This window comes from Hyperoodon ampullatus (assembly GCF_949752795.1).
Source record: "Hyperoodon ampullatus genome assembly, chromosome: 2".
Classification (NCBI taxonomy): domain Eukaryota; kingdom Metazoa; phylum Chordata; class Mammalia; order Artiodactyla; family Ziphiidae; genus Hyperoodon; species Hyperoodon ampullatus.
Window position 1 is genome coordinate 19,796,469 of NC_136915.1, and position 27,717 is coordinate 19,824,185.

Consider the following 27,717-nt stretch of genomic DNA (forward strand, 5'->3'; position numbering starts at 1 on the left):
GAGGGACCCTTGGTTGGGCTCCAGCTTCTGAGAACTCAGTTTCCTGACCAGGAGGCAGGGGTCAGCGAGGGCAGGAGGCAGGAGAAAGACTAGAGGTGAGAACGCCAGTCACTCTGAGTTTAGGGTCACAGGTGGGAGATGCCCAGTGGTCCCCTCAGAGCCTGGGTGGATGGAGAATCCTACCAGCCACCACGTGGTGAGTGCCAATGGTGTGGCAGGCATCACACATCTCTGTGGGAACCCTCACCATGCCCCAGGTGGTAGCTGTAGAAAGGAGACTCGGGTACAGAGAAGGAAGGTATCTCCCCTAAGGCCACACAACTGGGAAATGGCAGAGCTGGGATTTGGACCCAGGCCTCTTTGATAGTGGAAACTGTGCAATGCATGGCTCAGAGACTAGGATTTGAAGGACCACGCCCTTCCTCTTCCTCTCCAACGCCCTCAGCCAACTGGACTTTTCTTCACTGGGGCCCACCCTAGGGGGCTCATAAATCAGGATGCCGAGACTCGGGGAGGAGGGAGCCCAGCGGGTGCTGGAGAGAGGCGTGAGCCCTGCTACCCTTGGTGTGCCTCCAGATTTCTTCCCTCCCCACATCCAGATGGGCCCTTGTGCTGTCAGCCTTCAATGCCCCCTGTGACCTGACCTCGCCTGTTTCATGTTGTGCAGGGATGATTTTTCCAGCTGGCCTGTCACCCCAGGGACAGTGGGGTGGTCTGACACCCAACCAACCTCTGACCTCTGCCCATCCCTGTCTCCACCCCTCTTGGCTCTCGGCCCAAAGCTGGCAGGTCATAGGACGGGGTGGCTTCTGACTCCTCAACCTGGCGGACACCTCTAGCTGGGTTCCCCGAGGTGCTGTAAGAACCCTCTGCTGCCCCAGCGATGATGCTCCCAGGATTTCAAGTCTTGGTGGCATGCTGGGTCCCCAGAAAGCTCAGCAGTACCAGACTGGCAGGGGCAGCTCACCTGGCCAAGTAGTGCCCCAGCGTCCTACCTCTGACCTCAATCCTCTGGAGGCTCTTAGCCCCGCAGCTGCCGCCACCGCTGTCCTCACTTTCTGATTCCCTCCCACCCTCTTCTTCCTCCTCCTCCCCCTCCTCTTCTTCTTCCTCGGGGCTGCTGTCCCAGCAGAAGGTCAGTGTCTGAAGAGAAACTGGGGGCTCCGTGGGAACCAGAATCGGCCCTGGTGATGGTAAGCCCCAGCTGACCCAGGAAGACGGGTTGTCTTCTGGGGGCTCTTCCAGGGAACTCGAGTCCTCGGAGAATTTGGGTGGTGGGAGAGGCGTCTGGAGCTCCTTCCCACCCGGTCCTCGGCCTGGCCTCTTCTTGGCCAAATAGCCAGACGATCCAGCCTCGTCCCAGGGGGAGGAGCCTGCAGTGCTGGCCCAGCTTCTGTCTGAAGAATCGCAAGCAGAGGAGCCTTCCACCTGGACCAGAGGAGTCCAAGGCCCTCCTGCCCCAGCATGCCCCGGGCTCTGGTGTTCCTGCCCCAGGAAGGGGGGTGGTTCAGTGTAGGGCTGGAAGCTGACACCATCGTCCGTGTCCTCCTCATCCGTGTTCTCCTCATCAGTCTTCTCCTCAGCACTGTCCTTCTCTGATCCTGCCTGGACGGTGGCTGGGGCCCTGACTCTAGGGGTCAGCCTGACCCTTCTGGTCGGTTCCTTTTGGGGACAGAGAATCAAGACATGCAGGCACTCTGGGCCACTGGGTTGAAAGGTTGCCCCGGGGTGTCTGTGTCCAGAGAGGTCCTGATTTGGGGAAGGAGGAGAAGAACAGAAAAGTCAGCCTTTCTGGAAGACTGACTGTTCTCATTTGGGTTCCCCTGGAAAGAGACTCTGAGACAAGGATTCAAATGTAAGTCGTTTCTTTGGGAAGTGATCCCAGGAAGTGTCAGCAAGGCATAGCAGCCAATAGCGGGGTGTTATCAGGCAAGTTACCCCGAGGGCGGCTGGAACTTAGCCCTGCCGGGGACACAGGCCTCAGAGCACCGTCGGGTGAGGCATGGAGGGGTGGGGGCAGTGAGAATTCTCTGGCACATGCAGCTGGTGATGTGCACAGGCAGAGTGGACACCAGAGGCCAGAGAAAGCCTCCAGGTTTCAGGTGCCAGCTGCAGGAGGTCGAGCTGGTAACTCACCACATAATGGGAAGGCAGAGGGATAGGGCAAGGTGCAGACCCATCTAACACAGAGGTTGTGCTTCGGTTAGTGGGAATTCCCTGCAGGTCCCATATCCAGGAACGCTGAAACACTCCCGTGTGGCAGGGACTCTCAGAATCCATCTTCAAAGCCCCCACCGGACCCGAGTGCCCACTGAGCCTCATCTACCACAGCCTCACTTTCCAGGCCTTCAGCTGAACAAGTCTGACCTCTCCAGGCTTCCCCTGTCCCAGCTGGCCCCAGGTTCTAAGCAAGCGAGCTAGCAGACCGGTGGGGAAATTCCAGCGTCTGCCTGGGCAAGACTGACCCTCGGTTAGATTGTGAATGAAGTGCTGGGACCCTTTTAAGATGTCCCCTTTAGGTGCCACACTCCCGCCTCCCCTCTGGGTATCTCTCCTGAGGCATATTTGCTATTTTAATTTGGTGCCAAAGGAATGAATTTCTAATGGTGAAAATTTAGATAGGAAGATAGATGTTTCGCAGTCTGGGCCATCTTGATATTCTAGCTGAACTATCTCTAAGTCTAGCTCCACTTCCTTGCTCTTCGACAGCCCTCCCTCTCTGTCGCACGCCCCCAGATTTGCCATACCAGGGCCTGTGGCATCTTTGCCTGATGAAACCAGGGGTTCCCCCTGAAGCTCTTCCAGATCACAGGCCCTGTGGCAACGACCAACAGCAGTGGCAGCAGAAAGGGTAGCAGCACCAGGAGTGCCCAGTTGGATCCTAGGAAGAAAAACATAATAACAACTAGAGAAGCAGGGGTTCCTGTCTATCAGCGGCATCTGTGCTGTGGGCTTCACGTACATTATCCTATTTAATCCTCATCAGAATAAACCCATCCTACAGAGTGTGGAAAGCAAGGTTCAGAGAGGTTATGTAAGCTGCCCAAAGATAGAGTGAGTGGGGTGGAGCTGGGATTTTAATCGAGGTGAGTCTGTCTCTAGACTTGTGCTCTTAACCAGCAAATTATGAAGATCCTAACGCCCAGGGGAAATGTCCCCACTTCTGTACCACTTTGCACACACCTGGGGCCTCCAGGAAGAAGCAGGTGGGCTCAGAGAACTCGCTTTCTTTAGGGTAGCCAAAGGTGTATATAGTTTTGGCGCTGAGGCAGTAGTGTCCGCTGGTGTCTGGTTGGAGAGAAATCTGGACTGGCTGGCCATGGGGAGTGGGTGGAAGTTCAGTCTGTTTGGAGAGAGAAGCAGAGGCGGGTGGACCTGCTGGGGGACACCGGCTCCATGCAGCCAGGACAGGGTGGGGTTGGCAGGACACAGCTGTGACTCCTACACCTTTTCTTGCATTAAGGCTTAAGCATTCAGGGAGCACGTCCCAACACTCTCTGGTTTCTCTTCCACGGAGTTTCGAGGTAGAGATGGTCTGGGTTCAAAAGCAGCCCTGCCACTCAGGGTCACTCCCATGCACACCCCACCAGGGCCCACAGGCCCTCAGTTTCAGGGACAGATGCCTCAGGCTTCCTACCCTCAGGGCGTTTCAATCAATTAGGGCGGGGGCGGTGGTCACTCAGCCATTACAGACACAGAAAACTCTAGCGTTGCCTGTCTAACACAGTAGCCACTGGCCACATGTGGCTCTTGAGCACTTGAAGTGTGGCTGGTACCAACCGAGATGTGCTCTAAGTGTAAAATACACACTGGCTTTCATGAAAAAAGAACATAAAGCATCTCAGTAATTTTTATATTAACTATATGGTGAGAAGATAACATTCTATTGGATGAAATAAAATCTACTATGAAAATAAATTCACTTGTTTCTTTTTACTTAATTTAATGTGGAACACTTAAATGACACAATGTGGCTTGCATTATGTTTCTACTGGACAGTGCTGGTTGAGAATATCTGTGAGGTTCTTGAAGGTGAGGATCACATCGGATGAGGATCTATCAATATATCTCTGGGATCCAGAGTGTGCAAGAGGTTAGGAGTGTGAGCGTTGGTTCAGTAAAAGACAGAATGGACAAAAACGGGGGTCCGTAGACTTACAGCCCCAACTTTTTTTTTAAATAGAGTTTTCCTGGAACACAGCTATGCCTGTTCATGTACCTATTTACTTATGGCTCCTTTTGTGTTACAGATGGAGTTGAATAGATGTGACAGACGATAAGGCCTGCAAAGCCAAAAATATTTACTATCTGGCCAATTACAGCAAAAGTTTGCCAACCCCTGTCATAAATAAATATATACAGACACATGCACATGCATACACAGAAACAAGTCTGAAATTGGATATACACCACGTAGTTATTTGCGATCATCTCTATGTACTTTTGGTTTTCTTCCTAGAATTTATCTGTATTTTCTAGTTTTTTTTCTAATGAATCTGGTGGCTTAACAAGTAGGCTAAGTAGGTTCTTGGAGCCTGTCATACTTCAGTCAGATTAAAAAAAAAAAGGTTTCATAATTTAAAAAAATTAGGTAGAAAACTGCTGTTTATTACCTGTAATGTGCAGGGGAAGGATGTCCTGAACTTGGCCTCTTAGGGGGAGTGGGGCAGAGGTGGGCCACAGGCCAATCACACTGTGCAGAGTCAAGGGGTGACTGCCAGGAGTAAGGGGTATGCAGGGAAGGCTTCCTGGAGGAGGCTTTCAGGGCTTGGAGGGTGACAAGCACCAGGGTTTGGTGCGAGAATGAGGAAGGGGACCCAGCCTGGGGGCATGAGAGGGGTTTCTCACCTTATTCCCGGTCCCCTCTTTCCAGAAATTCACCTCATATTTCAGATCTGGTTGGTGCATGCAGTGGGGCAGCTGGTACGTGGCATTGACACTCAGGATCTCGTCTGTCCGGGTGAATACCAGGACAGGTGGGGCTGGCTCCACTGGCAGAAACAGAACAGGACCCATCAGGACCTTCTGGGGGCCACAGGGCATCCATCCCCCTGCTTCCAGGCAGGCCTGCTCCCCACCCAGCCCAGAGACAGTTAACCTTTCTTTACTCGTGTCATCCCTTCCAGTTGGGTGCCCTTCACATGTCACTGGTCTGTCAGCATCCTGCTCATTTGTATTAGTTTTTGCTGCTGCCATAACATATTACCATGAACTTAGTGGCTTAAATCAACACGGATTTATTATCTCTCAGTTCTGTAGGTCAGAGTCTGGGTGGGGTTGATGGGGTCCTCAACTCTGGGTGGAAATCAAGATGTCAGCTGGCCTGGGCTCTTATCTGGAATTTGAGGGGAGAATTCACTTCCATGCTCATTCATGCTGTCAGCAGAATTCAGTTCCTTGGGGTTGTGAGGCTGAGGTTTATTTCTATGCTGTTGTTAGCTGGGACCCTCTCTCAGCTCCTGAAGGCATCTGCATTTTTTTTTTTTTTTTTTTTTAATTTTTGGCCGCGCTGCACAGCGTGTGGGATCTTAGTTCCCTGACCAGGGATTGAACCCAAACCCCCTGCAGTTGAAGCACAGAGTCTTTATTGGACTGCCAGGGAAGTCCTGGCACCTGCATTTCTAATCACGTTGCCCCTTCATCTTCAAAGCAGAAACACCATGTTGAATCCTTCTCATGCTTCAACTCTCTCTGATTTTCCCTTCTTCTACACCTCTTCTGCCTCCAGCTGGAGAAAGTTCTCTGCTTTTAAGGGTTCATGGGATTAGATTGAGCCCATTTGGATAATCCAAGATAATCTCACTACTTTAACACACATAAACTTAATTAGAATCCCTTTTGCCATGTAATAGTAACATCTAACATATTCAGAAGTTCAGGGATTCGAGCATGAATATCTTTGGGGGAGTCATTCTGTCTATCATGGTCCTCCCTCTGACTCCTTGAAAATCATGTCCCTCTCCAGGGCAACATACATTCTCCCCATCCCAAGGTACCCCAGGGTCTCATCCCATTACAGCATCAACTCAAGTTCTAAAATCTCATAATCTAAAGTATCTAAATCAGGTTCAGGTGAGACTTTGGGTACAATCCATTCAGTACAACTCCTGGGACACAATTCCTGTCCATTTGTGGACCAGTGAAAATAAAGTACAAATTATCTGCTCCCAATATAAGGTGGTGGGATAGGCGCTGGATAACAGTTATAAACATTTTGGTTCAAACAGGGAGAAATAGGAGGTAAAAAGGAGTCACTGGGCTGAAGCAGTTTTGAAATCCAGCTACACAAACTGTCCTAGGTTTTAAGGCTTGGGAACTACTTCTCCTTGGCTTTCAGCACTGCTCTCTGGGCTCTTGGTTCCACCCTCTGAATCATCCTTCCTTTTCATGAAAGGTAGCAGTTATTTGCAGCTAAGTAGTTTTACCAGTCTGCTTCCTTCCAGGAGAAATTGGGGGACCAGTAGCCTTCTTTCTTTTCCTGTCCTCTCTGCCCCTTTTCGTTCAAGCTGGCAGTGTTTCTGTTGATATAAAATTCTCAAGAATTTTATGGGTCTCCTGTGGATGTCATGGGGACCCACTCCATTAGACAGAAGTCAGTTCCACAAATCTTTTTGAGATAAGCCCTTCTCTATTTTTGGCTTTAGCTGAGCTGGCTGAGGGATAACACTTCAGCTTTCTAGAGGCCCTTTGATTTGACTGAGGGGAACTGAACCCTCAAATCTCTTCAAAGAGCCTTTTTCTTGACTAAACACTTTGATCTTTCTGAGGTTTTAGTAAATGATTGCACAACCACACACTTTGCTGTTTCTCTATGTCACACTCTTGGAAGCAATTTCTTAATTTTAGTATCTTTTGCCATCTGAATAGGTTAAGAATTTCCGAAATCTTCAAGTCCTGGTTCCTTTTTGTTTATGTTCTTTCCTCAATTTCTCTCTCTCCTCCTTGCATTTTGCTATGATTACCAAGAATAAACCAGGCCATGCCTTCAACACAACATTTATCAAATCTCCTTGATAAATGTCCAGATTCATCATTTACAAGTTCTGCTTTCCACATACCGACAGGACACAATTTTGTTAATCTTTTTGCCAGTATATAAGAGGCATCCCCCTTCCTGAAATTTTCAGTAACATATTACTCACTTCCTTCTGTGAGGCAGTGCTTTTAGTATCCATACTTCTACTAACAGTCTGTTCGGGATGATTTAAGAATTCTTTTTTTTTTTTTTTTGCAGTACGCGGGCCTCTCACTGTTGTGGCCTCTCCCGTTGCGGAGCACAGGCTCCGGATGCGCAGGCTCAGCGGCCATGGCTCACGGGCCCAGCCGCTCCGTGGCATGTGGGATCTTCCCGGACCGGGGCACGAACCTGTGTCCCTTGCATCGGCAGGTGGACTCTCAACCACTGCGCCACCAGGGAAGCCCCAATTTAAGAATTCTTGAAGGAGATTTAGATTTGCTCTATGATGCTCCTCGCTTGCTTCTGAGGTCTCACTGGCAGAGTCTTTAATGTCCATTTCTACTGATAGTCTGTTCAAGGTCACCTAGGTTTGACTGATGGTTTGAAGATGGTGGGGGCAGTGACTTGGAATAAAGTGACAAGAGAAAATTAATACACCATTGTTCAAGGTCCAGCTGAAATGCCACTTTTTCCATGCAGCCCTCCCTGAGTACCAGCCAGCAGGAGCTCTGGCCACACTGGTCATCCCTGTCCTGTGTTTGTGCTCAGGGAAAATGTGTGGCTTCCACAAGGTGCCACTACTGGGCTTCCCTGGTGGCGCAGTGGTTGAGAGTCCGCCTGCCGATGCAGGGGACACAGGTTTGTGCCCCGGTCTGGGAAGATCCCGCATGCCGCGGAGCGGCTGGGCCCGTGAGCCATGGCCGCTGAGCCTGCGCGTCCGGAGCCTGCGCTCTGCAATGGGAGAGGCCACAACAGTGAGAGGCCCGCGTACCGCAAAAAAAAAAAAAAAAAAAAAGGAGTCACAAGGTGCCACTACCTATGTGTTCAGGAAATATCCACTGGACACTGATATGTATTAAGCCCTGGGCAGGGAGCTGAGGGGAGTGGGGAGATGAGGCCTCCATAAATCTTGACCTCAAGGAGTTGGAGGAAATTAGGGGGAAATGAAATACATAAACTACCAAAACTCAAGAGAGAAAGTGACCAGGGTCACCACAGCTGAGGGCAGAAAAAGGAAGCAAGGGTCACTCAAGCTTGAGGTGTGCTGCAGGAGAATCAAGAAGAACTTCAGGGAGGAGGAGGCAAAAAAAAAAAAAGTAACCTCCTTTCTGCATCTTTCCCTCTATTGTTCTAATTCTTATTCCTATTCATCCAGCCTCTGCAGTGGTGCATCCTTCATTCTTCATCAGCCTTTCTGCCTGCCTTCCCATCTTTCTTTTCCTTTCTATCCATCTATCCATCCTTCCCAACTATGCTTCTCTTCCTTCCCATCCACGCATCCTTCTCAACCATCCTTCCTTCTTCCTAAGCATCCTGTCTTCCTTTCTTTCCAATTGACATTTCTTCCTTCCTATCCATCCTGTCTTCCTGTTCATTTACACTTTCTTCCTTCCTTGTATCTAGCCAATCAGCCCACTTTTCTACTCCTCCATCCTTCCTATCCATCCGTTCTTTTCTTTCCATACATCTTTCCTTCCTGTTTTTCCTTTCTCCTTTGCCTCTCCTTCCCTTTTACCCTTCCTTCCCTTCCCAGGCAGCCAGCCTTCCTTCTGTACCCACTGATCCATCTGTCTGCCTTTCGTTCCTATCCTCCACTTCTCCATCCATACTGGCTCCTTCATGGTAAGCATTTACCCATCCATCTAGCCTCCTTCTTCCCACTCATCCGTCACTTCTTCCCCGTCCTCTCCACACTTCTTTTCTTCTTACCCATCCATCCTTTTCCTCCTTTCGTCCATCCAACCAGCCAGCTTCCTCCCATCCAAATCATCTCTTCTTCCTTCTCTGCCATTTCTTCCTGCCATCCTTCATTAAATCCCTTCCTCATCCCCCTTCAAGCCCTATTTTGTCCTCAAACATTTTGAGAAGCCTGGGTGATAAGTTACAGGCCTCAGCTCCATGAGGCTATTGTCTGAGTATTTATCCTCCCCTCCTTACTCTTGATCGAGCACCTTGTCCAAGATCAGAAAAAGCCATTTCACATCCCATGTCCATCACTTACTAGCTGGCAAGTTCCTTAACTTCTGTGAGTCTTGCTTTATTTATTTTTAAAAAATGGGGTGACGAAAATGAACCCCACAGGTGTGTTATGAGGATTAGAAATAAAATACATTGGGGAAAAAAAGCACTTTCCTCACTCAGTGTTAACACTGGTGATTTATGAAGGCTGTAAGCATGGGGAATGTTTTCCTCTCTATTCTTATCTCCTTTCCCCCCCAAATTTCTACCGTGTACAGAAATTACTATTGCAACCAAAATTTTTAAAAATTGTTTCTTAAAGAGAGAGATTGAACATTAAAAAAGTAGGAAAAAATATATAAAGTGCCTGTGTAGTTCATGACCAAGGTTGTGCTCAAAAGAAGATCATGAACCTCATTAGTAGGAGGTACAAACTGAACTGCTGGGGCTGGTGAACTCCCCTAACTCCCTGCCACGAAGTCAGGCTACTTGGACATGGGCCAAGGCCCATGGCAGGTGGCCCCAGAGAGCTGCCCACTGCTTTGGGGAAGTGGGAGGCAGATGGCCAGGATAGCAGTGCCTCTGAGCCAAGCTCCTGAGCAGACAGCCTCCCACAGGTCCTTCACTTACCTTCAAAAAAGTAATCCATGGACTTGGACTCCACCCAGCGCGACCTGGCGCTGGGAGAAACCGCTCGCACACGCCCCTTGAACTTATTGCTCAGGTCTTGTTTCTCCAGGCACATCAGAGAACACTCTAGCTCTTTGGTTCCTGCACACTTTTTTACTCTCCGCCACCGTCTGGGGGGTGCAGAGCTGAGGGAGGAGACAGGAGAGTGTGGGTCATGGATTCAGCCTCTTGGGGGTGAGGAAACTTAGAGAACACGTGATCACTCGTCCCTCCATCCAACCTGATCATCCATCCATCCATCTGTCCAGCCAGCCAGCCATCGGCTGAGACAGAATGAGAACAGTCCAGTTAAGAGCTCGGGCTCTGGAACGATAGACAAGGGTGGGAACCCTGGCTCTGCCCCTCACTAGCTCTGGGACCTTAACGCAGGTCACTGTCCCTAATCCTCAGTCTCCTCATCTGTCATGGCTCCCCCACAGGGTCATTGTGCTAGTAACCATTTTCCACGCGTTTATTCATTCAGGCATTTATGGACCCCCTGCTGTGTACCAGGCCCGGTGCCAGGTGCTATGTGGATGTCAGAGGGGAACACACAGGTCCATGACTACAACCTCCTGAGAACACTGAGGTCCAAAGGAGGGACCTGCTTGCTGGGCATTATTCTTGGGGAATCGGCAATTCATGACAGATAGGTCCTGCCCTCGGGAACTTACACTCTGGAGGGAGGGGATGAGAGACCATCACCACATCAACAATATAAATCCAGGAGCTGGTAAATGCAGTGACCATAGGGTAGTGTGGGGGTGACTGCTCTCTGAAGGCGGCTCAGGAAAGGCCAGGAAGACAGTGCTAAAGCTGAGGCCGGGATGCTGCGAAGGGAGCCAAGAGAAGGCCTGGGGGAAGGAAACGCAAAAGCAAAAGCCTTGTGATGGGAAGGGACTTGATCTGTCCAGCAAAAAAACAAGGCCAGGGTGGCCAAAGCCCAGTGGACAAGGCCGGGAGAGGGTGGACAGACTGGATGTGAGGGTGGAGGGGGGTGGGCAGAGCAGGCAGGGTCTTGCCATCTTGGCAAGGGGTTCGGATTTGATTCCAAGTGTCCGAGGAAGCTATCAGAAGGTTCTGAAGAGAGGAACTGAGGTCATCTAATTTATGTTTTTAAAATATCACTCTGATAAACTAGCTAGGAGGCTGCAGCAGTGGTCCAAGAGAGAATGGTGGGCAAGATGGCAAGAAAAGGTTGGAGGTAGGATGCATTTTGGAGGTAAAGCTGATGAGACTTGCTCATGGATTGGATGTGGAATGTGAGGGAAAGGAGAATTGAGGACTCTTCCTGGGTTTGGAGACTGAGCAACAGGTGACCGGAAAAGGCTGAGATACAGGTAGGCAAAGAGAACCGATTTGGGGGAAGAATTCCTCTGTTTTGTTTTTTGGTGAAGTTATACTAGGTAAACATCAACGAAAAAAGGAACTGGCGTAGGCATATTAATATGAGACGAAATAGAAACTTCAAAGTCCAAAGCGTTAGTAAAGGTGAAAAGAACCACTACACAGTAGTGAATGATTCCACTTACCAGGAAGATATAAAAATTCTAACTTATATGTGCCTATTAAATAGCTTCAAACTATATTCAGCAAAAATAGATAAAACTACAGGAAGAAAAAGAAAATCCACAATTACAATGGGAAATTTTTAATATATCTCACTCAGTAATCAACAATTGAATAAAGAAAAATTATTAGTACATATGTTAATAAAATGAACAACATAATTATCAAAGTTCGTCTAATGAACATATACAGAACAAACAAGAAACTGCTTGAGCCACATACAAACCCTAAACAAAATATTATCAAAAATATTAACAAAAATAAAGCAACTCTCAAATTTCAAAGAATAGGTATCTCTCAAACTATTTCCTCTGACTGCAAATAATCCAGTTAAAAATCATTAACAAAAAGAGAACTAAAGGAAGTTTGAATATTTTAAAATGTTTTAAAATGACTCATGGATCAAATATTTGCAAATGATGCAACCAGCAAGGGATTAATTTCCAAAATATACAAACAGCTTATACAACTAAATCAAAAAGACAAACGACACAATCAAAAATGGGCAGAAGACCAAAATAGACATTTCTCCAAAGAAGACATACAGATGGCCAACAGGCACATGAAAAGATGCTCAACATCTCTAATTATCGAGAGATGCAAATCAAAACTACAACAAGGTATCATCTCACACCAGTCAGAATGGCCATCATCAAAAAGTCTACAAATAATAAATGCTGGAGAGGGTGTGGAGAAAAGGGGACCCTCCTACACTGTTGGTAGGAATGTAAATTGGTGCAGCCACTATGGAAACAGTATGAAGGTTCCTTAAAAAACTAAAAATAGAGTTCCATATGATCCAGTAATCCCACTCCTGGGCATATATCTGAAAAAGACCAAAACTCTAATTTGAAAGATACATGCACCCCAGTGTTCATAGCAGCACTACTGACAATAGCCAAGACATGGAAGCAACCTAAATGTCCATCAACAGATGAATGGATAAAGAAGATGTGGTATGTATGTATGTATGTGTGTGATACATATATACGGGAATACTACTCAGCCATAAAAAGGAATGAAATAATGCCATCTGCAGCAACATAGATGGACCTAGAGATTATCATACTAAGTGAATTAAGTCAGACAAAGACAAATATCATATGACATCATTTATATGTGGAATCTTAAAAAAATGATACAAACTTATTTACAAAACAGAAATAGACTCACAGGCACAGATAATAAATTTATGGTTACCAAAGGGGAAAGGGGACTGGGGAGGGATAAATTAGGAGTCTGGGATTAATATATACACACTACCATATATAAAATAGATAAACAGTAAGGTCCTACTGTATAGCATAGAGAACTATATTCAATATCTTGTAATAACCTATAATGGAAAAGAATCTGAAAAAGAATATATATATATATATATATATATATATGTATAACTGAACCACTGTGCTGTACACTTGAAACTAACCACTGTAAATCAACTATACTTCAAACAAAAAGACAGGAGACTCAAAAATCACACATTGGAGAATAAAATAAAATGACTCATGGATCAAAGAAAGAATTATGATGGAAGTTAGTAAATCTCTAAAATTGAATGATCAAAAATATAACACAAATAAAAATTTATGAGATGTAGTTAAGCATATCGCTTTAAATATTTATAACAGAAAATAAGGAAGGATAGAAATTAATAAGCTAAGCAATCAACTGAATGAGTCAGAAAACGCATGCTAAAAACATATCTATGAACAGATTGAAACTGTAAACTACTACTTCAAAATGGATTATAAGAGACATTTTAAAATGATATAAGACATGGAAGAACAACACAAAACAGAATCAGAGAAACTCAGAAAGGAGATAACAGAACACAGGTTCGTGCCCCGGTCCAGGAAGATCCCACATGCCGCGGAGCAGCTAGGCCCGTGAGCCATGGCTGCTGAGCCTGCGCGTCCGGAGCCTGTGCTCTGCAATGGGAGAGGCCACAACAGTGAGAGGCCCGCGTACCGCAAAAAAAAAATAATAATAATAAAATAAAATAAAAATAAAAGAGAACTGAAATGTAAATTCTAACGTTTGAAAACTTCTGGAAGAAAGCTCAGAAGAGGATCTTTGTGACCTTGAGTCAAGCAAACATTTCTTAGGACACCGGGAGAAAAGAAACCTGATGTGTTAGTCTGCCAGGGCTGCGGTGACAAAATGCCAGGCTTGGGGACTTAAACCACAGAAATTTCTCTCTCACAGTTCTGGAGGCTGCAAGTCCAAGATCAAGGTGTCTGCAGGTTTGCTCTCTCCTGAGGCCTCTCTCAGGAGATGGCTACCTTCTCTCTGTGTCCCCACCTGGCCTTTTCTCTGTGTGTGAGCAGCCCTGCTGACCCTCTTCTCATAAAGGCACTAGTTCTATTGGATTAGGGCCTCACCCTTAGGACCACATTTAATCTTAATTACCTCTTTAAAGGCCCCATCTCCAAATACAGTCACATGGGTGTTAGGGCTTTAACATATGAGTGACTAAGGGGGGGAACACAATTCAGTCCATAACAGGGAATTATGAATTAAGCTGCTATGAAAGTTCATGTACAAGTCTTTGTATGGACATATGTTTTCATGTCTCATGGATAAAGATCTAGGAGTAGAATCTGGGAAACTCGGTAACTGAATGTGTAACTTTACAAGAAACTGTCAAGCTGTTTTCCAAAGTGATTGTACCATTGTAGTTCCCATCAACAATATATAGGCAGTGTCCACAGGGGATTAGTTCTAGGCCCCCCCGGAGATACAGAAACCTGTGGATGTTAAGGTCCCTTATATAAAATGGTCTCGTATGTGCATATAATGTATGCACATCCTCCCATGTACTTTAAATCATCTCTAGATTACTTATGATACTTAATACAATGTAAATGCTATGTAAATAGTTGTAAATACAATGCAAATGCTATGTAAATAGCTGCTAGTGTATGGCAAATTCAAGTTTATCTTTTGGCACTTTACAGATTTTTTTTTTCTTTCTGGATTTAAAAAAAAAATATTTTTGATCCATGGTTGGTTGAATCTGTGGCTGCAAAACCCCAGAATATGGAGGGCCATCTCCATGAGAGTTACTCCACATGTTTGTCTATGCTTAGTATCATCAGACCTTTTAACTTTAACCATTCTAGTGAGTGTGAAGTAGTATTTCCTTGTAGCTTTAATTTGCACTTCCCTAATGACTAATGATGTTGAACACCTTTCATGTGCTTATTGGCCGTTTATATATCTTCTTTTGTGAAGTGACTATTCAGATATTCGGGGGGTGATTTGTCTTCTTATTTTTGAGATGTAGGAGTTCTTTATTTTGGATATAAGTTCTTTGTCAGTGTATATACTATGAATATATTTTTCTCAGTGGCTGGCTTTTTCATTTTCTTTGGGCTTTTTTTTTTTCCTTTGAAAGAACAAAATTTTAAATTTGGTGAAATCCAGCTTAACAGTATTATTGACTAAATTGTGTACACACATCCCCACCCAATTCATATGTTGAAGCCCTAACACCCATGTGACTATATTTGGAGATGGGGCCTTTAAAGAGGTAATTAAGATTAAATGTGGTCCTAAGGGTGAGGTCCTTATCCAATAGGACTAGTGTCTTTATGAGAAGAGGAAAGGACACCAGGGCTGTTCTCCCACAGAGAAAAGGCCAGGTGAGGACACAGAAGGTGACCATCTCCTGAGAGAGGCCTCAGGAGAGAGCAAACCTACTGACACCTTGATCTTGGACTTCCAGCCTTCAGAACTGTGAGAGAAAAACTTTTCTTGTTTAAGCCCCCAGTCTGTGATATTTTGTTATGGGAGCCCTAGTAAGTGAACACAGATTTTGGTACCATAAGTGAGGTGCTAATGTAACCAATATCTAAAATTGTGTTAGTAGCTTTGCAGCTGGGTAACAGAGGCTGAAAGAGTTTTGAGGTTCATGTGAGAAAAAGCCTAAATTGCCTTGAAAAGACTGTTGGTCAGAATATAGATGTTAAAGGTGATTCTGGGGTGATCCCAGTTGGAAAGGAGGAATGTCTTATTGGAAACTGGAAGAAAATTGATCCTTGTTATACAGTGGCAAAGAACTTGACTGAATTATGTCCTAGTGTTTTATGGAAAATCAGAAGTGGAAAGTGATGAACTCGGATACTTTAGCTGAGGAGATTTCTAAGCAAAGTGTTGAAGATGTGACCTGGTTTCTCCTTACTGCTTATAGTAAAATGAGAGAGGAGAGAGAGAGATAGAAGGAATTGTTAAGCAAAAAGGAACCAGAAATTGAAGATTTGGAAAATTCTCAGCCTATGCATATTGCAAAAAATGAGAAAGCGTGTTCTGGAGAGAACACCAAGGTTGTGGCTGGAAAATCATTTGATAAGGAGATCATGGGCGCGACTCACGGATTTAATCAGCCACCTCAGTAGAAGCCAGGAATAGAGATGGGATTATTACATGGATCACCCTAATTCTGTTCACTGAAAAGATCTCAAAGCAATAGTTCAGTAGTGATCAGACAGCTACACAGACTGTGTTCTTTAAAACCATTTCTTACCAAATGGACACATGACTGATTTCAGGTTTTAGGTCAGGAATTGTGCAAATGAGTCTGGAACATCTTTTCGCAACAGATAGCAATAAAGATATCATGACTTACTAGGGTCAAATTCAAAGGACTCAGGAGCCAACCTGAAGAGACATTCACAGACTAAAGATGAGACAATTCAAGCTTCAATGAGTAGAGTAAATTGCAATGAATTGAAACCATCACATATGTTTAACTACTTGAGTTCGTAATGATAATTAAAAAAACAAGTCAATCACCTTTGGGACATGATAGGGAACGAGTTCGTTATCTTGAAAACTGGTAAATTAAAGGAAAACAGTTCAAGCATTTATTCTGTCGTGCCTACATGAATAGTACCACTGAATATCAAACACTACATGAGAGGAAGCATCTCTTTATAAAATTAATTCCAGCTAATAAATGAAAAGATACCATTAGAATATCATGGTTTTGGAATCCTCACAGGTGTTTCAAAAGCGTAAAAGGAAAGGAAAATATCATAAAAGTCCAGAGGTTAGGCTTTCAATTCTTTCATCAATTTATCCCACCTCCTCTATGCCCAGCTGTGTGGCTTTGAGCAAAATACACTCTCAGTGCTTCAGTTACTCCACTGTAGAGCAGAGTCACTGAATCCTTCCTCGCAGGGTGATGTGAGATTAAATACGTTTCAGGTATGGACACAGTGCAGACACAGAGCAAACACACAGGCCATGTCAGGTATTGGTATTTTCTGCCTCCTGATACAGTTCTATACCATTCTTTCTTTTGAAAGCTCTCTCACAGTCTGTCCTTTCCCAAGCCAGGCCCCCATCACTCACATCTGGATGCTACAGATGGAGGGACTATAATAGAACAGAAAGAGCACAAGCTTTGGGGTCAGACAGACTTGGGTTTTTCTTCTGGTTCCATCACTGGCTTCCTTGGGCAGGTCACAGCCCCTGAGTTGTTCCCTCACCTCTAGAACAGGGGAAATGCAGGGCCTGCCTGGTGATACTGGGAGGAAGAAGGAAAATGCTCATGCAAGGCTCCTAGCACTCAGCCTGGCACAGGGTGGGTCCTGAGTACGTGGCAGTTCCTTCTCCTTCCTGCTTCCTCCTTCTCGCCAATTCTAGATTAATCCTTCTGGGTATCTGCTTTCATTAGCTTACTCTCTTACTAAAGAACTTCAGATGATTTCCATCTATGTGCAAAGATGGCAAATCAGCTTTCATGTGCAAATTCCTCTGCATCAGCAGTGGCTGCCTGGCCTGCCAAGTGAGAAGGACTCCAAGGCTCCCTGCAGGCTCTGTGGGGAAAAGGGTAATCATCTAGCGATGCCTAACACAGCTCTGCAAGAGATACACCTGCCTCCCTTATCTGCTGGAATGCCAAGCACCTCCTCCAGGCCCTCAAGAATTCCCTCACGGGGCCCTCACTGCTCCATCCAAGCCCTGCTCTGACTTTTCTCAAAGACCTGCCCCCACCCCCGGCACGTCTTTCACCTGGGCGCTGTTCCCCGTTAAGCAACATCCCCACCTCCAGAGCTTTATCAAACGCCCTCTCCCGATACCTGCTGCAGGCCGTCACCCGTGGACACAGAGAACCAAGCCCCTCCAGCCCCTGCCCACCTCCTCGGTCTCCCCCTATCACCCCACCAGCCCAGAGGCGCCCCTCCACCTTTGATAGGCCACCAAATAGGTCATGTTCTGGGGGTTGCCAGGTCCTGGGAGCCACGTCAGGTTCACACTGAAATTCCGGGAGAGCAGCGTCACGTTCTGGGGAGGGGCCAGATGGGGCCTCCCTGTGGGGGACAAAGAGGTCATGAAGTCTGGGGCCATTCCAAGCAGCGCGGGTGGGCTGTCCGGTGCTCACCGAGTTTAAGAACCGGGAGTTATCTGGGGTGGCGGAAGCACAGGGGATGTGATGTAGGCTGGGAACCTGGGCTGTGGGATTCCAGTCACAGCCATGCCACCGACTGGCTGTACTGAAGCCCCTTCCCCTCCTTAGACCTCAGCGGCCCATCTGTGACATGACGGGAAGCCCACCCTGGCACCTGAGGGTTCCAGCAAAACAGTGCAGCACGGGACCATCTAATAGATTCCTGGACTCCAGGAGGGAACGGCCCTGAGGGTCTCAAGGAGCAGACGCTCTGTCTTGTTCTCAGCCATGTCCCCAGAGCCTGCCTGCAATGGTCCCTGGCACATAGTAGGTGCACAATAAAAATCTGTTGAGTGAATGAATGAATACTGGGATGACTTGGATTATTCCTAAGGTCTCCTAACTGGTCTCCCTGCTTCCAACCTTGTGCCCACAATCCATTCTCCATAGTGCAGCAAGGATTAAAATGAAAGTCACATCATGTCACTCTTTTGCTTTAAACCTCCAGTGGCTCCTGTTTCATTCAAGGTAAAATCCAAAGTCTTTACAATCACCCACAAGACCCTACCCTATCCAACCCATGACTCCCCTTGCTGGCCCCTCTCCAGCCATGCTGGCCCTTTCCTGTTCCTAGAGCAGGCCGGGCACACTCCCACCTCTAGGCCTTTTCACGAGCTGTTCCCTCCGCTAAACTGTTCTCCCCCTGGCTGTCCATGTGGCTCACTCCTCTGCTTCCTTCACATCTTTGTTCAGACGTCATTGTCCCAGTGATTCTTTCCCTGACCACCTCTCACTGGCCCCTACTTCCCTCCTTGGCACCTCCTCCCTGCTAACCCTCATCTTCTGAAATATGCATCTGATTACACAGCTGCCCAGTTTCCGCCCTTCCCTTGTCCTCAGAATAAAGTCTATGCTCCTTATCAGGATACGTGAAGCCCTGCCCAGCTTGGCCTGGCTGGGCCATCTCGTTGACCTCTTCCTGACAGCTCACCTACATACGTCACCAGGCTGCAGCCAATCTTCCTTCTCACCCTTCTCAAACCTCCTCATTCTTCTGTGTGTCTTTGAACCCAGGTGTCTTTGACAGCGTGGTATTCACCATCTAATCTTTTAAAGACTTGATTCAAACATCACTCCCTGACATCTTTCAGAAGTGGTGGTGATGCTGCGGATGATAATAATAGCAGCTAATGTGTATTGTGCCCTAACTATGTGCCAGGCACTATGCAAAGCACGTTACCTGCATTTTCTCCTTCAATCCACCCCACATCCCTACGAGGTAGGTACTAATTATGATCATCACATTACAGATGAGGAAACTGAGGCCCCCTCAGCTAATAAGTTGTAGAAACAGAATTCAAATCCAGGCCTAGCCAACCCCAAAGTCTGAGTTGTTTTTGTTTTTGTTTTAACATCTTTATTGGAGTATAATTGCTTTACAATGGTGTGTTAGTTTCTGCTTTATAACAAAGTGAATCAGCTATACATATACCTATATCCCCATATCTCCTCCCTCTTGCGTCTCCCTCCCACCCCCTAGGTTGTCACAAAGCACTGAGCTGATCTCTCTGTGCCATGCGGCTGCTTCCCACTAGTTATCTATTTTACATTTGGTAGTGTATATATGTCCATGCCACTCTCTCACTTTGTCCCAGCTTACCCTTCCCCCTCCCTGTGTCCTCAAGTCCATTCTCTACATCTTCAAAGTCTGAGTTCTTGATCACACTTCCTCCCCTAGGTTCTCATGGGGCCTGTTCAGCCTTATTCTTCCAACATCTATGGGTCATTATTGGTCAAAGACATCTATTGATCACTGCGTGCCAGAGGTTTCAGAGAGGACTACAGCTCCACTCCTGCCCTTTAGGAGCTCATGGTCCCATGGAGAATGCAGTGCCTTGAAGTGTCACATGGGCCACGATGGAAATCCATACAGGTTATAGAACGGCATCAGGGAGGGAGGGGCCTTTCTGCTGATGGCTCTCAGCTCGGCTCCACACCCCTGGCCTTTTAGACCACCCCATCCTGTGTCCTCTAGCTGGAACTGCATCACCAGGATGCTGATGCTGACAGTGCTCCAGCTTCTGGACTTCCTAGCAGGTGGCTGGTATGAGGCCAAAATCGGTCTACAATCGTCTTATTTGAGGACAGGCCTCAATTCTGAGTTTGGCCACAGTGGAGAAATAGCAGCTAGAGTAGTTACCTCCTAATGAGCCTTCGAAGGGTGCCAGGCATCGGTGTGAAACTTTATACACAAAACCTCATTCAATCTTCAGGACAAACCACCCTGTGGGGTAGGTGACATTCCCTTCCATGGAAGGCACTAGGCTCAGATACAGATGGTGAATAATTTGCCTGAGGCTACACAGCCAGTATGTGTGCGAGCCAGGATTGAACCTGGACCCCGCTGCGCTTCACCCTAAACCTTCACACCACAGTTTGTGTTGTGTACACTAAATAATCCTCGGGTGTAAGGATAGCTAGGTCTAGACAGCAAAACTATTGAGTTTGATGGTGAAAAAGGGGTACAGAGGACACCCTCCTCTCCTCCCTGCATAGGTACACTGTCCCTCATCAGCTGCAGTAACACTGCTGTGAAGGCTCCAGGGGCTGGGGCATCCCTGAGCTGACCTGGGTGGGTGGACCGCCCTGTGCCAGCTGCCCATCCCACAGCTAAAGCTGGCCATGCTCACTTCGGCTTGTCTTCTCTGTTCTGTGTGTCTCACCAATGCCTTCCTTCTTGGGTAATTCCCCTTTATTGCTCTGAGCCTCAGTTTCCCCCTCTGAAACGGGAGGAAATAATACCTATCTTCTAGGACAGTTGGGTTGTGATGCTAAACTAGAATAATGTGGTGCCCAAGAAGTTGCTCAAACAAGTCCTGGCTTTTAACCTTAGTATTAGATGATGTCCAAGGGCCCTTCTAGCTCTTAAATTATTAGTCTAAGACTAGGGACATATCTTGGGGGCATTTGGTGTCCTTCTCCCTGGATTGGTGGTTGGTTCCTCTCCCAGGGTATTTTGTACCCTGTCACCTTATTTACCAGTGAGAGCTCAGAAAAAAAAGGTGGCTTGTTAGAATGACAGCACAGCACGGGCTAAGCTGGCACTCCTTCCCCTCAGGCCTGGGTGGAACTTCTGACACCCGGAGTCGGGAGGAAGGGGAGGGCACCCCTGGCGACGGCAGGGCACTTCTGCTTGATTTCCCCCACTAGTCAGGGTCTGTGATATTAATGCAGCGGATAGGGCTTTTAGGAAACCTTGAAAAGCACTTTATAAACAAATGCAGCTGACTTTTGAACGGCCACTATCTTTTTTCCTGCTCGTCTGAAGCTGAACTGGCATTAGGAAACAGTTCCTTCCCGGAAAGGAATTTCAAAGACCCGGGTCTGTTTAGTGCTCGGAAAAAGAAAACTGGTGGTGGGTGGGCTCTGCTAATTCGCACGTGTTGCAGCGCACAGACTGATGCCCAAGGCACTCCCTCCCCGGAGCTCTGGGTCGGAAGGTGGGTGCGGACCGGATGGAGCACCCCGCGGCCCCACGTCCACCCCGCGGCCCCGTGCCCTTACCTGGAGCGGACTGCAGCAAACACAGGAGCAACGGGGCCCACCGCGGGTTCCCGGTCATGCCGGTCCTCCTGTGGCCCAGGGTGGGACCAGGTCCCTCCTCCAGGCCCACCCAAGGCAGGTGACGCGACTGGCAGCCAATGGGAGGCCGGGCCGTGGGCCCGCCCCTCCGGGGCCAGGACTGGGAAGCTCCCGGGGCTTTCCTTGGGGCCGCCCCGCTCAAACCCTCCGGTAGCTCCTAGAGCCTCTACTTCGTTTTGTTCTTCCCGATCCCGGGGGTGGGAGGTGAGGGGGAATCAGTAAATCCGTGTAAGGAGGGAGGGGAGAAGCGGAAAACTGTTTATTATTAATAATCACAGTTGGAATTCCAATACGAGACTTTTAACAGGACAGGCGAGTTCAGGGCCAGTTTAAGGACGAAGTCTCAGGCACCATTGGCTGTATCCGAGAGCGTTCTAGGTGCCAGGTTCTAAGCCAAGCACTTTCGCATATTATCTACTTTAACCCCCGCGAGAATCTGGTGGGTCTGTCGTGTTATTCTCTACATCCTTCACGCAGGGAGTGATAGCCTCCAGAGCTTCATGGGCTTGCTCCTGGGAAAGCTGGTCCCTCTGGTGCCAAAGCCTGTGGTGTGCTTGTTACCAGTCACCTGAACAGTAATCGCTTTCAAATAGTGGAACCAGCCCCCCCACAGAATAGGCTACAGCCATTAAAAACGATGTTGCCAAGGCATATGTAGTGACTCAGGGATATTTATGATACACTCAGCAGCAGAAAAGCAAGTACCGAAATATGGGCCCATTAAAGAAATGTGTGCCTATACGTATAGATAGTTTTGGAAGGATATACATCAATATGTCAGTGGTTGTTATCTCTCAGTGATGAGGATATTTTTAAAAGGTTTTCTTCTTTTCGTTCATGTTTAATTTCTAAATTTAAGTAAGTAATCCTAAACTAAATTAGTCATGTTAGTTTCTAATTAACGTCTTGCTTTTCCAATAAGAAAAGTCACTTTATTCTAAAAATAATCATAGCTCTTCTTTATTAAATATGTTATTTTCTGTTCTTCCACAACTCTCAAAGGAGGTATTGCTTCCTCTTTTCAGATGAGGAAACTGCCATTCTGAGACCCCAGAGAGCTCATGCAGGTGCTGGATTCTGGATTCAGACCCAGGCCTGTCTGACTCCATGGCCACACTGCCTCTGGGTAACTGCTCTGCTCATTCTCTGGGTCTCAGTGATGGGCCTGGTGACTGTTGTTCAGTTGTGACCCAGCCCATGAAGTAGGACCGATTATGTTGCAGAGAGCATCCTGGGGCTCATCTCTGGTTGGATGCTGGCGCTCAGTTTGGATCCCAGCAGTTTTGGGGAGAGAGACAATGCCTTTTCACAGGACTTGGTTGCCCGGTGTTTGGCCCTGGGTACAGACACTCAGAAATTTCAGGATACTTCTGGGATTTGCCTCAGGCTTTCAGCTCAATCAGCACTTCTTAACAGGGGCTCACAGAGGCCATGTTCAGACCTCAAAGGCAAGGAAGATGGAAGAGGTGTCACATGGGAGCACACGTAAGTATCTTTGAATCTCCCTTGGAACTGTGACTTCATCTGACCAACTGCAGTTCTTTCAGACCTGAAATCCCACTGAACTGGGAGCAGTTTGACAGGGGGCACAGAAGTGTCTTCCTCTGCCACCTGCTCCACATGCGTGGCTCATCTGAATCTGGCACCTGTTCTTTTTTCTAAATAAATAAATAAATAAATTTGTTGGCTGCGTTGGGTCTTCGTTGCTGTGCACGGGCTTTCTCTAGTTATGGCGAGCGGGGGCTACTCTTCATTGTAGAGGGAGCTACTCTTCGTTGCAGTGTGCGGGCTTCTCATCGTGGTGGCTTCTCTTGTTGCAGAACGTGGGCTCTAGGCATGTTGGCTTCAGTAGTTGTGGCCCGTGGGCTCAGTAGTTGTGGTGCACGGGCTTAGTTGCTCCGTGGCATGTGGGATCTTCCCAGACCAGGGATCAAACCCATGTCGCCTGCACTGGCAGGCAGATTCTTAACCACTGCGCCACGAGGGAAGTCCCCACCTGTTCTTTTTTTTGGCGGTACGCGGGCCTCTCACTGTTGTGGCCTCTCCCGTTGCGGAGCACAGGCTCCGGATGCGCAGGCTCAGCGGCCATGGCTCACGGGCCCAGCCGCTCCGTGACATGTGGGATCTTCCCGGACAGGGGCACGAACCCGTGTCCCCTGCATCGGCAGGCGGACTCTCAACCACTGCGCCACCAGGGAAGCCCGAAGGCAAAGCATTTTAAGCTGAGCCAGGCCATAGGGTCAGGAAGGTTTCCAGAGAAGTGGGGAGGGGGCAGAGACTTGGGAGGCCCCCGTGTGAACGGAATGAACGGTCTGAATCCAGAATCCAGCACCTGCATGAGCTCTCTGGGGTCTCAGAATGGCAGTTTCCTCATCTGAAAAGAGGAAGCAATACCTCCTTTGAGAGCTGTGGAAGAACAGAAAATAACATATTTAATAAAGAAGAGTTATGATTATTTTTAGAGTTAAAGTGACTTTTCTTATTGACAAAATCTGCCACATGCTTGCTCTCCCTTGCTCCCTTCCTCCCACCCTATGATTTCAAGTTAGGAAATTGTGTGTCTGCATCAATACCTTGCTGCATCAATACGAAAGGACATTTTGTGACCACAAAGGTCGGGTAAGTTGCATCTCTCAAAACCTTAAAAGACGTCATCTTGAAAAAATGGAAGAAAAATGAAAGAGAAAATCTCAGCCAGTTACCATGACCTAGCCTCTCTGCAGGTCTTCAGGGTGCTGCTTCAGTTTCTTTCCGGTATCTCAAATACTGATAATAAGTCCATTCTGGAATAAAATGCGCATATCTCTATTGAGATCTCTTTATCTCAAACAGTATTCAATAGCATTAGTATTTATTTGAGTCCTTGTTACACAGCAGGCACTACAGTTTACATATATTATAGTATTTAGTATACACAACAACCCCATGAGGTGGGTATTAATATCTTTTTTAACAGATGAAACTCTGAGAGGTAACATTGCTTGCCCAAGGTCACACAGCTAGTTAGTGACAGGGCTGGGATTTGGACCTCAGTCTGGCTGTCCTCAAAGCCTGTGGGTATAAAACCTCTGCTACTCAGCCTTCTGATGGTTTAGGGCAGACACACACAAAAAAATGTCCCAGTCTTGATCACTTCCTGATTTGCAAAGATCATAGCATTAAACTCTCACCAGTGTTGCAGTGCCAGCTTCCTCTTTGGTGGAAGCAGTGGTGCTGGTAAATGTTTAATGCCTGGGTCTTGTGGGGCAGGGGAAGGCCCTGCTTGGTAGCACTGACCAGTTTCTGTGGTACAGATATCTCCACCAAGGTCAATTTCAATTTGAGGCCCTAAACACAAAGTTGGGAAGAAATGCACACAATGGGCTCTCCTGAGTCTGCAGGAGCCTCAACACAGCACAGAGTGGAAGGACCAGAACTGAGCTCTTCCATGTTTAGAACAAACCACATCCCAAGCCCTAAGTGGCACATGGGGCTCGTGTTGAAGTCTCTGGTCCATAGCGTGAGTCTCATGATCTCTTACGTGGCAGTCAAAGGTTTTTACAATGGGGCCTCCACCTACCTTTTGAACCTCTCTCCAGTTCTCTATGCTCCACCCACGCAGAGAGTCCTCCTGGAGTCTCTCTCTCTCTCTTTCTCTCTCTCTCTCTCTGTCTCACTCTCGTTCTCTCTCTCTCTCTCTCTCTCTCTCATCTTTCAGACACTGTGCCCGGGATTCCCTTCCCAGGCTGATCTTTCCCCTAGTCTTCTAGACTTTTAGCCAACTCCTACTCTTGCTTCCTGTCTCAGCTCATGAGTCACTTTCTCAGGGAACCTTCCTTCACCCCTGACAATGATTTGCTCCCAATCCCTGTATATGTCTCTTTTGGCAGTGCTTCATCACCATTTCATAGAAATCATTTTTCTGCCTTTAATATCTCTCCTCCTGGATATATCCTCAAGGCCTGGCACATAGTAGGTATTCAATGACGAGTGAGTAACAGACTTTTAATGTCTGGGGCTTAGTCGACACGTTTCCAGATGCCCAAGACAACTCAGCCCCACTCCTGGCTCTTAGCTGGCACATGGTAATCACTCTGTAAATATTTACTAAGCTGAACTTGGCATATGACTGATAATTGAAAGACATCAGCATCTCTTCTGAAAGTGTGACTTCACAGTCATACCTCCCTGTAGATGGGATTTTACAATCACACCTCTTCCATTGACCCCGAGAATAATGTGTATAAAACCACATTACTGTATGATGAGTTACAGCTTCCCTCTTTCCTTCCTGGGCCAGCAAAGGGTCCAGGAATGTTGGATCAGTGGACATTGGAAACGGTAGGTGAGGAGGAAAAAGCTAAGAGCCAACTGGGGCTTAGGTGTTTGGAGAAGAAAGGAGCAAGTTTAGTAGACAGCTACCATGACTATGAGATGAAGAGAGAGATGGAGAAAATGGATTTTAAAACTTTTTGTTCTGTGTTGGGACTGGAATATGTTTTGGCTTTTTTTTTTTCAAGAGACTAAAGATTTTAAATGCGTTGAAACTACTGTTGTTTTGACTGCTGTTTTCCTTGCTCTTGTTTTAATGCAATGCTGTCAGGGGTTGGGGGGAGGCAGGCCTCAAAACAAGAACAGGAAAGCTCATTTTTATATGGTAGTATTACTGAAGACTTTATCAGTGGTAGGGACAAAAACCGCAAAATGGCTTAAGCCAAAAAGGAATTCTGCAGGCTCACCAGATTGGGAAATTCAAGAATGGATGTGGCTTTGGGATGGCTCTGGCAGGAAAAGATTCTGATTGGCTTGGCTTGGGTCACATGCCATTCACTGAACCAATCAATGTGGTCAGGGAGGATGGAATAGTCTAACTGGCTAGTCTAGGTATTGTGCCCTGGGGTGCGAGGGGTGAATGGAACACCCTGATTGACAGCCCCTCCAACCATGTGGAGTGGAAGGTGGGCAACTCCCCAAAGAATGGATGCAGAGGAGACAAACAGCGCATAGCCACTACAGAGGGTTACATATGAGGAGACCTCAGAGATCATCCACACCCACTTCCTACCCTGGAAAGACAGGCATCCAGATGCTGCTTGGAATCCTCCAGTGATGAACCCTCACTACCCTTTGGGGCTGTCAATTCTGTTTCTGAACAGTTCCAGTTTGGAAATTCTCCCTTAAATTGATCTAGCTTCTTGTAATTTTTGCCAGTCATCTGACTCTTCCTTTTGAGGCCTCCCAAAATAAAACAAAGCCTCCCTTTCCATGTCAACATTTCAAATGTTAAGGTCTCTGGAACATTCTTATTGGATGGTACAGGAGTGACAGCCAGGTTCCTTGGGGTAAATGCACCAGCCTGGAAATCTGGAGGCCTGAGCTCCAGCCCTCATTCTACCTTTAATGCAGAATAGTGGCCACCCTGGGAGCAGGTGTATGCTGTTCCCATTTTACAGATGATTATACCCCAAATTCATATTTGAAATCCTAACCCCCAAAGTGGTGGAATTTTGAGATGGTGCCTTTGGGAGGTAATAAGTTCATGAAGGTGGAGCCCTCATGAATGGGATTAGCACCCTAAGAAGAAGAGACACAAGAGAGATCATTTTTCTCTCGGCCATATGAGGATATGAGGAGAAGACTTCTGCCATCTGCAAACCATGAAAAGCACTCTCAGCAGGAATAGAATTGGCTGACACTTGATCTTGGATTTCCCAGCCTCCAGAACTGTGAGAAATAAATGTTGTTTAAGCCATCCAATCTATGGTATTTTGTTATAGCAGCCTGAAGTGACTAAGACAGATACTGAAGTAAAGGGAGGCTAAAGGGCATGCCCAAGGTCACACAATTGGAAAGCTGGAATTTGCAGCCAGGACCACATAGTTCCAAAGCTTCCAGTCTTTATCACCCTATGGCCTTAAACAAGTTACGTCCTTTCTCTGGGCCTCAGTTTTCTCATCTGTAATTTGGGAACTTTAGTGTGCATTAGAATCACCTGGAGGGTTTGTTAAACCACAGATTGCTGGGGCTCATCCCTAGAGTCCCTGATTCAGTGTTTCTGAGGTAAGGCCTGAGGATTTGCATTTTATCAAGTTCCCAGGTGCTACCAGTCTGGGTTCCACACTTTGAGAACCACCATAGTAATTGATTCCAGCTCTAACATACAAGTTGCAGGGTGGGAGAATTTTTACCTTTCCACTTAGCTTGGCTTAGTCCTTTATTAAATGGTGTGTGTGTGTGTGTGTGTGTGTGTGTATGAGAGAGAGAGAGAGAGAGAGAGAGAGAGAGAGAGTGCAGGCAGCAGGAACTTTGCTCCACAGTAAAGTTA

General features: G+C 47.0%; 1 protein-coding gene across 1 annotated transcript; it reads right to left on the bottom strand.

The window, feature by feature from the left end:
- Window positions 1-963: 963 nt before the first annotated feature.
- IFNLR1 (interferon lambda receptor 1) lies at window positions 964-21,393 on the bottom strand (the record flags this gene model as incomplete). Its single annotated transcript, XM_079725056.1, has 7 exons — window positions 964-1,749; window positions 2,748-2,881; window positions 3,184-3,343; window positions 4,849-4,991; window positions 9,767-9,951; window positions 17,571-17,694; window positions 21,336-21,393. The coding sequence occupies 7 exons, from the start codon at window positions 21,391-21,393 to the stop codon at window positions 964-966; spliced, it is 1,590 nt and encodes a 529-aa protein (XP_079581182.1).
- Between the last annotated feature and the right edge of the window lie 6,324 nt (window positions 21,394-27,717).